The sequence below is a fragment of the Arabidopsis lyrata genome, assembly GCF_000004255.2.
Source record: "Arabidopsis lyrata subsp. lyrata unplaced genomic scaffold ARALYscaffold_1, whole genome shotgun sequence".
In the NCBI taxonomy this organism is placed as follows: domain Eukaryota; kingdom Viridiplantae; phylum Streptophyta; class Magnoliopsida; order Brassicales; family Brassicaceae; genus Arabidopsis; species Arabidopsis lyrata.
In genome coordinates, this window is record NW_003302555.1 from 17,945,819 (window position 1) to 17,959,243 (window position 13,425).

General features: G+C 35.1%; 1 protein-coding gene across 1 annotated transcript; it reads right to left on the bottom strand.

The window, feature by feature from the left end:
• Positions 1-2,487: 2,487 nt before the first annotated feature.
• LOC9329978 lies at positions 2,488-3,111 on the bottom strand. Its single transcript, XM_002893871.2, has 2 exons — positions 3,009-3,111; positions 2,488-2,651 (listed from the first exon to the last, which is right to left on the bottom strand). The coding sequence occupies exons 1-2, from the start codon at positions 3,109-3,111 to the stop codon at positions 2,524-2,526; spliced, it is 231 nt and encodes a 76-aa protein (XP_002893917.1). The 3' UTR covers positions 2,488-2,523.
• Positions 3,112-13,425: the final 10,314 nt, after the last annotated feature.

Here is a 13,425-nt window from a genome sequence, read left to right on the forward strand (position 1 = left end):
CGCCTCGAAACTCCTTACTAAGATCCCAATAAGATGCCGCAGTCCACGAGTTGAGATCTGAGCCAACGCAATCTTATACGACCACAAATACTCAACGATCAGCCTCGGGAGAGGGAACCACAGGAAACAAAAACTGAAAAACCCCTCGTACAACGTGAAGAACCCCTCGGGAGGATTATCGCCTCGTTCACTCGGGGTCGGAAGCCTCATCGTGACTCCTTCACTGAAACCGAACCGAGCTCTCAATTCTCTGAGGGAGTCCTCGGTGGATAGCGTAGAACCAGGAGGTTCGGGCCTTTTCACTTTTCTGGCTCGCTTCGTCTTCTGCTGTAGAGCCTTAGCCGCTTGCATCCTGGCCTGAAGCATTCTCGCCTCCGCGTCGGAATCATAGTGAACCGCCTCGGCCTTTACAGGGAGCAAAGACGGCTCGGGCGCTTTTTGCCAACGAGAACCCCCAGCTTCGTCCTTAGACGGAGGACGCGTTCTCCCCGTATTTAAAGCTGCCTCGGGGTCATCAGGAAGATCCTCATCCCGAGCCACATTCGCAACTGTATCCTCCTGAGCCACAAATTGGCTCGGATCTTGGTCCACGGATGACGATTTTGCTTCACTATCGCCGTTCTGCTCGGAGCAATCTGAAAAACTAGCCTCGGTTCCTTCCGAGGGACTGCTCCAAACCATCTTCCTTTCATGAACAGGAATGTTTCTGCCTCGGGACGAATCACTTGAATCAGAGAGTGACATTTTCGCCTCGGGTGAATCAAAAAGAATCGGAAAAACAAGATTTGAAATCGGAAAAACCAAATCTAAGATCTGGCACGGCGGAGGAACGACGGAAAATAAAGCAAAGCAGAGGAAATTAAAGAGATCAAGATCAGAGAGAAAAGAAGCGAACCTTAGAAATTTTCCTTGCAGATTGCGAAATGAGAAAATGAAACAGGAGTCGGATATTTATAGAACGCTTCGGCGCGTCGGGTACACACGAGTTTAATAATATTTCGCATCCGCCCAAGTCTCGGGCGCGTCGGGTGCGCGTGACCAACATTAAGATACTTCGCATCCGCACGGGTCTCGGGAATCAGCAGAGGACTCTTCCACTTCTCGAGGTAGAATCTCAACCGTCACACGCGCTAGAAGAAGATGAAGCGTCAAAGAGATTTGAATCGTCAAGAATCAGAATCACCGAAGGACACTAACCATCTTTGAAACATTGAAAATTTTGCGGCATACAAGGATGGGCTCGGAACAAAGTTTAAAACGGCTAGGACTAACAGTCGTGAAGCTCATCGGTTGCTCTTCGAACCAACGAGCTGGGGGGCTAACTGTTGGGGTCGGATTTCATCCCATAGCACCGAGCCGAACTTCGAACGCCTCAGGGAACTTCTGAAGACACCTCGGCGAAGCGAGCCATTCACCTCGGTGCAAACTGCCATTCACCTCGGTGCAAACTGCCATTCACCTCGGTGCAAACTGCCATTCACCTCGGTGCAAACTGCCATTCACCTCGGTGCAAACTGCCATTCACCTCGGTGCAAACTGCCATTCACCTCGGGTCACTGCATTGGTTGCCTCGGGGAACGCCCGTAGTCTGCTCGGGGTCTGTCAGCAAGCTTGTGAACCCGAGCCGGCTCCCTTCAAGTGCCCGAGCCGGTTCACTCCGGGAATCCGAGCCGGTTCGTGTCAAGACCCCCGAGCTGGCTCCTTCCGTGGACCCGAGCCGGTTTCCCTCGGGAGCCTGGGCCGTACCTCTCTTGTCCCCGAGCCGATTGCACAAGTCACCCGAGGCAAAGACTTGGTAAAATATTCGTCTTCAAAGTACCATTTCCAAGTAGGTCGTCATTTCCGAAAGAGAAGGATCATTTCCGATAAACCCGGAAATGATAAGGAAGAATCTCAAAGGATCGACTCAAATCAGGATATCTTCCAAGAAACTCCGAAGAATAAGGAAATTATCCTTATTCCGCGATATTCTAAGCCGACTTCAAGATAAATGGAAATCTTCCGAGAATATCGCGGGAGAGGCGGTTTATCACCCCTATATAAAGAACTCAAGGCTCAAGCGACGAAGGGGGCAATATCTCTCTAGAATTTACACTACACAAAGCTCTCACGGCACTAACATCTTTTTCTTTACGATCAAACTCTTGTACGATCAAAGTCATCTTTTCCTTAATAATATCAAGAACACCATCTTTGGTATCAATTGATTCTGTCGCTCTTTGAGAATTCTCGCAAATCGTATCCCTAAATTAAAACCCTAGACAAATCTCGATTGTGTTAGTTTCGACTTCCACAATAACATAAAGAGATTACATTCCAAGATTAGCTAAAACGGCACTAGTGTTTTTTTTTTCAAATATAAAAACTGCACGATATTCTAAATCCAAATAAATATTTCATTTTAATTATATTTTCACGAAGAAGATTAGAAGGGTGATGAAAAAATTATTACATTTATGAATCTATATTACAATTATAAACCATTGTTGTGCGGCATGAGGACAAGGGTTTCGTTAGTCATGATCATTTTTTTGGTCTAGGTACACAACTACGTGCACATCCAAGAGCATGCTCTGAATTACTACCTCCTACCTTTATCTTGATCTCGTTGAAGACCTTTTGATCCCAAACCCCTTTTCCTATTTCCTTCCCTAATAAGAAAGCAACAATAAGCTAATCAGTTTTGAATTAAACAAAAACCTAGTACAAAACCCCGAAAGAAGAAGAAATAAAATGATCCATTTTTTTGTTTTCCATTTACGAGCAAATAGTAAATTCAAAATGTAGTGAAAAAGTAAATGAGACGTCGTAAATTCATTTCTTTGCATTAATATTATTTGATTTGAAGATATAATTTTCGAATGGAATTAAACTAAAAGATCAAAGTATATTTGAATAACATTCTGCTTCATTCAATATTTAAACTTTACAAGCCAAAAATTTGAACTACAACCAAACCTAAACCATATCGAAGATAAATAAAATTTCTTGAGACAAAAAATTCTCACTTGAACTTGGAGATCCATATTGTACTCGGGCCAATGCTGTGTTTGGTAATTCAGAGAACAAGAGAAAACTCAAAGCTAGTACGTAAATCACGACTTTGTTCATGTTTTTGGTTGATTTAAAGGTATGGATTCAAAAGGTACGTAAACCATGTACTTTGTTCTCCACAATATATAGATAAATGAACGTCCCACGTTACGTGTTTATCATTTTTGGTCAAACACGTGACTTCAATATATATTGTTTTTCTTAGAAATGAAATCAGGTCACACGGATTGTTGGTTCGAGAACCCTAATATTTCTTTCTCTCAAAAAGTTTTACTTTTCATATATATGTAAAAATGGCGTATTTGACTCTTGAAAATGTATAAAGTCTTTTCTGAATTGGTCCAACTGAATTTTAGTTAGTCTCTTTATTGTGGAGAACAAAGTACATGTTCTAAGTTTAAGTGAGCATAGTTTAAAAGCAAAAGCCTTTGTTATTGAATAAAATACTATTAACACTTAAGAATGAAGTGTAGAATTCTCATTAATTGTAAAGTTCAGTACATCAGAGTATTTATATGTATAACAGAGTAAAGAATAGATTTAAGCTAAAGGAAACTTAATATCTATTTTGACTATACTCTATATATCTTAATATACCCCCCTCAAGCCGAATCATCTGAAGGTGTGAAGAGGCTTGAAACCGATAATCGGCTGAGAAGAGAGTAGAAAGGTCCTGGATGTAATGGCTTCGTCAAAATGTCTGCAAGTTGATTCCCTGTGTTGACATGTAAAACTTTCATGAAGCCATTTTTGACATGATCTCGCGTAGTATGACAATCATGTTCCACATGTTTGGTTCTTTCATGGAAAACGGGATTGTTAGCAATGTATGTTGCGGATTTGTTATCACAGAAGAGCTTCGGAGAGGATTCAACTGTAATGTGTAGATCCTTCAACATTTTACTCAACCATAGCAATTCCTTTGTAGTCAGTGCCATGCTTCTATACTCTGCTTCAGTGCTACTACCACTACTAACATCCTGTTTCTTGGATTTCCAAGAGATCAAAGAAGTACCAAGAAACACACACATACCAGAAGTAGACCGTCTTGTATCTAGGCAAGTGCCCTAGTCTGCATCTGCGAATCCATTCAAGCAAATTTCTGTGTTGACAGAGTAAAAGAGGCCTTGACCTGGATTGTTCTTGAGATACTTCAAAATTTGATATGCTGCTTGGAGATGAACATCAGTGGGACAAGATAAGAATTGGCTGAGGCGATGGACAGCATATGTTATGTCAGGCCTAGTGATGCACAAGTATAACAATCTCCCAATAAGTTCTCTGTAAGTGTACCATTCTCCAGCAGTGTACCAGTGTCCTTTGTGTATGGTATCTTTGGATCCATAGGAACAGACTTGGGTTTACACCCTAACAAGCCAAAGTAGCTAACAAATCCAAGCAATACTTCCTTTGACTAACTGATATTCCCTCTGAACTTCTAGCAATCTCAAGTCCTAAGAAAAATTTTGCTTCTCCTAAATCCTTTGTCTTAAACTGCTTTGCAAGAGTAATCTTGACATTCTTGACAGCCTCATCACTATTACTGACGATTAATATATCATCAACATAGACTAGGAGAGCAATAAGGGACATACCAGTAACCTTGACAAACATCGTGTCATCAGCATGAGATTGGATAAAACCATCATCAAGTAGAGCCTTCGAAAGACACTTATACCATTGGCGTGAGGCTTGTTTCAAGCCATAGATCGATTTATGTAGCCTGCAGACAGCATTAGGAGGTAAGTAACCATTAGCAGGAGTATAACCCTGTGGTAAACTCATGTATATTTCCTCTTCCAAGTCACTGTGTAGAAAAGCAGTAGTGATATCCATTTGTGACAAGCTCCATCCCTTTCTAGCTGCCAAACCAAGTAGAAGTTTAACACTTGCCAACTTTGCTACTGGGGAGAATGTTTCAAAATAATCCACTCCTTCTTGTTGTGTGAATCCTTTGGCAACCAATCTCGCTTTATATCTCTCTATAGAGCCATTTGCATTGTATTTAATGGTATACACCCATTTACAGCCAACCACATTCTTTCCTGCAGGTAAAGATACTATACTCCATGTTTTGTTAACTTCCATAGAATCAAGTTCCACATCCATTGCCTTTGTCCATTTCAGAGAAGCTATAGCTTGTTTAAAAGTTTTTGGTTCTGTCTCTATTGAAATGGATAATATGAAATCTTGGTATGAAGAAGTAAATTTTGAGTAAGATAAGAAAGAAGAAAGAGGATAAGGAGTAGTAATGACCTTTTGTGGTGGAAGAGAAGAAGAATTTATTTGAAGAAGAGCACAATGGTAGTCGGAAAAGTAAGTAGGAGCTCTAGTCTGTCGTTTTGACCTGACAGGAGCTAATGAAACAGTGGTGGTCTCTGTTGTCACAGCTTCTGTAGAAATATTTGTGCTACTAGAGTGTGTTGGTGGAGTGATATGAGATGATGATGCATGTGCAGGTAGAGACAATGCAGAATCAATGGCAGGTGGTGTTGAAACAGGGAGAATGCAGTTACCAAAGATATCATTTGATGGTATAGAATGCATTTCAGTTTTAAAGGAAAACTCAGTTTCATGAAATATCACATTCCTAGATACAGAAACTTGATTAGTATCTAAATGCAACACCTTATAGCCTTTGTAACCTGAAGAGTATCCTAAAAACACACACTTGTCTGCTCTAGGACTAAATTTATGACGATCTTTCTGTAAAGTAGCAACATAACAAAGACAGCCAAATGATTTTAAAAAAGAATACTGAGGACTTTTCTTTGTTAACATTTCATATGGTGTTGAATTTTCTAGAATGAGAGAAGGTGTTCTGTTTATTAAGAAAACTGATGTTAAAATGCAGTCACTCCAATATGCTAATGGAACATTAGACTGAAACAATAATGCTCTTGCCACATTAAGTAAATGTTGATGTTTCCGTTCCACAACAGAATTCTGTTGCGGAGTATAAGGACAAGAGTACTGATGAACCATACCATGCTTACTAATGATTTCATTAAAAGCTAATTCAGGAGCATTATCAGTTCTTATAGCTTTAACATTTGCATTATATTGAGTTTTAACATGCTGTAAAAACGCTTGAAAATACTTTAAAACTTCACTTTTATTTCTTAGCATATAGATCCACGTTACACGGGTGTGATCATCAACAACAGTAAGAAAATACTTATAGCCTTCTACAGATTCAACAGAAAAAGGACCCCAAACATCAAGATGAACAAGTTCAAAAGCGTTTTTAGATCTATTATTATGTGACTCAAAAGATAACCTTTTTTGTTTAGCTAATGGACAAATAGGACAGTGAGACTCTAAAATGACACTAGTTTTAGGCAAAGACAAAGTACCAGATAACACTTTTAACTTGTCAGAGGATGGGTGTCCAAGGCGTTGGTGCCAAAGATGTCCATCAACCGCCAAGGATCCAGAGAAATGAAACGCAGGAGATGGAGATGGAGAATCAAGCTTTAAAATGTAAAGATTATGCAGTAAGAATCCTCTACCAAGCATCAAGCCCTGAATAGACTCCTGGATAAAACAAAATTCAGGAAAGAAATGAGCTGATGCATTAGAATGTTTGAGAAGAGTACTGACAGAAATAAGGTTGAATTTGAATGATGGAACATGCAAGACGTCATGTAAAACAAGCATATGTGATAGATGAATAGTGCCAGAGTGTGTGATAGGAACTCTAGCAGCATTTGGCAAAGAAACTGTAACATCAGAGACAGTAACAATTTCATTAAAAAGTGTCAAGTCAGAACAGACGTGACTGGTAGCTCCAGTATCAATTATCCAACTACCTTGTGGAAGATTAGAATAAAGGGTAGACAAACACTGATGTTGAAATGTGAGTTTATTGTTTTCAAATCTTAAAGAAGTGGATGGGAAGGGGTCATTACCAGAGAAAGAGACATTACCAGAACTTGATTGAGGATCCATAGCACCATTCTCTGTAATAGACGCAATTAATGGGGAAGGGACTTGATTCTCTGAAACTTGAGCATGAGTATTGAATTGTTGTATCAGTGATTGCATTTGTTCTTGATTCATCTGAGTAACATCCATATTTGCTGCATTCATTACAGATGGTACACAAGAAGAAGAACTAGATGAACCAGACACCACATTGGCAATAGCATGTGACTGAGGTCTGGTATTAGAGAACTGCGCTCTAGGCTGAAATGAGTTGAAAGACTGCATTTGTGGTCTTGATCCAAATTGAGACTGAGACTGAGACTGATATCCACCAGAACTTTTAAATCCTGGAATGTAACCTGGTGAATATCCATGTTTCTTGAAGCATTTCTGAATAACATGGCCAGTCTGACCACAATATGTACACACCGGTCTTGGAGCCCTTGGTCTGAAACCAGTCTGCATTGCAGCATAGACACTGTTATCAAGAGGACCCTGATAAACATTTGAGTTCTGATTCTGATTCTGACCAGTGTATACACTTCCATCATAACTTGGATAATAGAATTGATTCTGAGTCACTAGAGATTCACCACCAATCATAGACTGACTGTGTGAAGCAGTATGAAAAACCACATTATCATTCTTATGCACTGGCTTGATATTCTTCTGACGTTCATCTTGAGTTACCATATTGAAAGCATCCTCAATAGTTGGAATAGGCTTTAACATCAATATATGTCTTCTTGTAGCCTCATAAGAATCATTTAAACCCATCAAAAACTTAGTTACCCTGCTTCTTTGTTGCAACTTTTCCCAAAGAGCAGCTGCATTACATTCACACTTACCACAAGTGCATAAAGGAATCTCAACATAATTTCTATATTCTTCCCATAGAGTAACCAACTCTGTATAATAAGCACTGACATCTAAAGCACCTTGTTGTATCACACTTAAGCGTTGCTCAATCTCATACACACGAGGGGCATCATCTTGTTTAAATCTTGATATTAGATTCTGTCATATGCCTTCAGCAGTAGATATGAACAATAAACTTTGACCAATTTTCTTTGAAACAGAGTTCATAAGCCATGTGGCTACCATATCATTGCAACGAGACCATGAACCATAATCACTATCATTTTCAGAAGGTTTGAGTATCGTACCATCGATGAATCCCAATTTGTTTCGAACATTAAGCGCCATACGTACTGATCGACGCCAAGAGTGAAAATCAGCACCCGTCGTAAGCCGATCTGAAACCAGAACCAACCCCGCATGATCGGAGGTATGAAGGAAGTAAGGATTAGCATATCGATCTATCAATTGATCATTCGCCATGATGTAACCAAGATTCTGAGTAAAATATAGAACAAGATCGATCAGATTCGATGTAATCCGATGCAAGAAACGAAGATATGAAAAAGAATCAAAGCGCGGAAGTAAGAATCTCCGGAAAAGTGAATTAGATGATCGCGAGAAAGAAAACGATGTGTTGATTATGTGATATACACATCGAGCTGAAAATGGAAGGAGATGATCGATGTGAACATAAGATGGATTGAAGAAGATGAAGATTAGACGATGAAGAAGATGATGAAAAAGATGGAAGATGATGGGAAATTTTCTGTTATTCACTTTCCGGGAAAATCAACGAGAAAATCAATGAGAAAATGTTTAGTTGCTCTGATACCATATTAACACTTAAGAATGAAGTGTAGAATTCTCATTAATTGTAAAGTTCAGTACATCAGAGTATTTATATGTATAACAGAGTAAAGAATAGATTTAAGCTAAAGGAAACTTAATATCTATTTTGACTATACTCTATATATCTTAATAAATACCAAAAAAATTGGAAAAATCGGTTTCAAGAGGAATGGACAAATATACAAGATCCCACTTGAACATAAAGGAGAAATTAATTATCTATGATCCCATGTCAACCCAAAATATTTTGTTTGTAATAAGACTTGAATGACTTATATGTGAACGCAAATTGTTATAAAATATAAGACTTGAATAAATACATGTGAAACCAATTGTCTTTTTGCTACTTGATCATTATTTTTTTATTACGATATATCTCGATCATTACATAAACAAGACATCCCAAAGGACTGTATAATAGATAAACACACTTATAACCAATGTTTTGGATACCATATCGGACCGGCCGGTATTGGGAATCGTCCATATATCGGACTCCGGTTGAGTCAACAATCAAATTTGAGTTGAACCACTAAAACCAATTAAAAACTGTCAAACCTTCGGTTCGATATCAAAACTCGATTCATAATATTTCCAATTTTAATTAATTCAGATTTTCAAGTTAAGTTAAAATTACAATTCAAATTCACCATCCTTTTGTTTTATAAACTATTTTTATTGTGCAATTCTAACTGTGAAAACTATTTTTATTTTATTTAATATAGATTCAAAATTGTAATTTTCTATTCGATGATGATTTTTCATTTTGCGTTCTCGAGAGCAAGTTTTATTAAATATTTTACCATTTATTTTCTACAGATTTGGATCCAACATAAATTTTTGTTGTCTTCTCTCATTTTGTTGCGTTTGTAAATATCTTTTCAGTATGTTGTCCACAGTGTTCTAAAATATGCCATAGGCGGCCGTATATACGTAGTGGCGGAAGCAGTGTTGTAACATGGGGGTCAATTGACACCCATGGATTTTAAAAACTTAGTTTAATTTGATTAATCATTTATAAATTGACCCCATTACAAAATAAAATTTGACCCCCATCAAATTTTAATTTAAGAGAAAACCACTAAATATTATATATCAAAAAGAATTATTATATTTAAACTTATTACAAAAAAATTAAAAATTAAAAAATTAATAAAATATATATTCATTAAATTGAGTTTAACCTAATTATCACTATTCTTTCGTTACTTTATGATTTTTTTTTCTCTATTTCAATTAACATTATCCATTGAAAGTCATATTGGAAACAAAATTTTAAGTTAAAATTTATATACTTTTTAGTTTGACATGAAACGTTTCGATGATTTTGCTCGTATATTATATAGACAAATATCTCTCATTTTTTTATCGACTTTTAAAACTAATTTTGATGTTTAATTTGCTATTGCAACAGTTGATTAGAAATTTCTTTACTATGAATATTTTGAAAACGACTTCACATAATCATATCGTTGATACAATTTCAAATAACTTTCTAGTTTTTGAATGAAAAATACGTAACATTGTGACAAACGAAAAAATAATAAAACATTTACAAGATATAAAAATTCTAAAAATGATTTCTAAAAATTATATTTTGATTATTTTATTTTTTAATAAAATTATATATTTTCTATATAAAAAAAATTGACCCCTATAAACAATTTTTCTGGCTCCGCCACTGTATATACGGTAGCTATATGCTATATGACAGACTACTGTATTGTTTTTAATCTATGCGTTTAACAAATACGGTTGGGTTCAATACGGCCACTTATACGGCGCTATACGGCTCAATACGGCCATTATACGGCGTTATACGGCTTAATACGGTCATTATACGGCGTTATATGGCTCAATACGACCACTTATACGGTGCTGCTTATCTAAATACAGTTGTCATTATGTTTTCATTTTTTTGAGAGTTGGAGTTTAACGTGAGACTCCTTTTATTTTTTTTGACAACTGTTTTTATGATATTATATATATTTGCAATATATTTATATTATATATATATATATATATTTTTATAAAATATATTCACCGTATATACCCCGCATATACAGCCGCATATACAGTTAGGCGCTATACGGTGATCCACCGCCCGACTACCGCCTAGCGTATTTTAGAACACTGGTTGTCCATTATTTTTATTCTAAAAAATTATAAGAATTCAAAAACGCGGTCCAACCAGTTCGATCACTTGACAAATTTAAAGTATTTGCAACTACATTCATTATATATACTAGGTTATGAACCCCCGCGATATCGCGGGGAAACTCATTTTCAACAAATATATTTGATTGTGTTTATGTATTAAATTATTATGATAATATATTCAAATATATGAATTATTACATAAAATTAACTATGTTTTAAAGTTATATCGTAAATATTTTCGAAAGATGTTAAAAATATTTATGAATAAAAATGTAAAAAAGAAGAATTATGATTAAAAACACTTTTGAAACATTTTTTATGAATGTAAAATTATTTATAGGTGACAAAATACATAATGAAGAGTTATAATATAGATATGAGAAATTCTAGCGGGTCAAAACCCAAACATTCGGATGGAGTCGGTACTCAGAATGACTTGTAGGTGACTAAGAACTTCGCCCGAAAATTAGTGTTTTTTGTTTGTCCACTGTTCTTTAAATATAAAATTAATATTTATTCTATTATATATGTTCGAGAAAATATAAAATTTGATGACGTAAATTACATCTATAAGAAAAAAATAAATATTTACAAGATCTCATAAATTTATATTTATACTGATAAATTAACTGAGTAAAAAAACTTCTTTCTTGAATATTGATGTGACGAATTAGAATCATTGTTGTTTTTCTAATAATGTAGATGATTTCTGGATTACTATACCATTTGAAAAGGTTCATTTGAAGCTGACCACATTTAAAACGCCCAATCACAAGCGTCACATGAGAAATTTGTAATAGTGTTAACGCAACATCAATATTTCCTTGTATACAACCCATATATATTGATTTAAGATAGAAAACATCACTGTTACCATATAAAATAACTAAATAAAAAAATTCACTATATAATCCGTCTAATTCTAAGAAAAAAATTGTTGGTATCTTCATTAATTAGAATTTTATATGTAAAGTTGATTAAAACTTCTCCATTTTATAATCATTTAAAAAAATTTTAGTTAGATCAAGAATGAGAAGAATTTCTTTAATATTAAAATGATCTATATGTAGAAATAGTTTAGAGAATAAATAATTTGGAGCCATTTTACAGATTATTAATTATTTTTAGATTCATCATGAAATAAATAAATAATCTATGTTAAAGAACAAAAATTTGGGAACTACTTACGAAGAAAGATAAATATATAGAGTTCAAAATAAAGAAACATTTAAATAGACAACTATTCATACAAAAAGTTGTGACGAAAAAATGCAATGAAATATAGTGAAGAGACGTATCGAAATAAATAGATACAACTATAAAGACACAAACGTAAAGTGAAAAAATACGACTATAATTAAACAAATAGAACTGTCCCAAAAAAATAACCGTCAATATTTTAACAAAAAGTGCGATAAAAAAACAAAAGTTAGAAAAAATAACCGTCAATATTTTAACAGAAAGTTGTGATAAAAAGACCCAAACAAAAAAAATAACCATCAATATTTTAACGAAAAGTTGCAATAAAAAGACACAACCGAAAAAATAACCGTCAACAAAAAAGTAACCGTCAATATTTTAACGAAGAGTTGTGATAAAAAGACACAACCGAGAAAAAATAACCATCAATATTTTAACGAAAAGTTGCGGTAAAAAAAGTCAAACGAAAATAGTAATCGTCAACATTTTAACGGAAAATTACGATAAAAAGACACAACCAAAAAAATAACCGTCAACGAAAAAAGTAACCGTAAATATATTGACGAAGAACTGCGATAAAAAGACAAAAACGAAAAAAGTAACCGTAATTTTTTTAGCGAAAAATCGCGATAAAAATACACAATCGAAAAAAAAAACCGTGAACAAAAAAAGTAACCGTCAGTATTTTAACGAAAATTTGCAATAAAAAGATACAACCGAGAAAAAATAACCGTCAATATTTTAACGGAAAGTTACAATAAAAAGACTTAAGCGAGAAAAAATAACCGTTGATATTTTCACGGAAAGTTGCGATAAAAAGATACAAACGGAAAAAGTAATCATCAATATTTTAACGGAAGGTTACGATAAAGAGACACAACCGAAAAAATATCCGTCAACGAAAAAAGTAATCGTCAATATTTCAATGAAGAGTTGCGATAAAAAGACACAACCAAGAAAAATAACCGTAAATATTTTAACGAAGAGTTGCGATAAAAAGATGCAACCGAGAAAAAATAAATGTCAATATTATAACGGAAAGTTGCGATAAAAAGAACCAAGCGAAAAAAAATAACCGTCAATATTTTAAGGGAAAATTGCGATAAAAAAAACACAAACGAAAAAGTAACCACTGATATTTTATCGAAAAGTTACGATAAAAAGACACAACGAAAAATAATCGTCAACAAAAAAATAACCGTCAATGTTTTAACAAATAGTTGCGATAAAAAACACAACCGAAAAAATAACCGCTAATATTTAAACGAAATGTTGCGATAAAAAGACGCAACCGTCACTACAAAAAAAAGATCATTTTGAATCACTTATTTTAAATTTTTGTATTACTTATAAATGATCCAAAATAGTTTTACA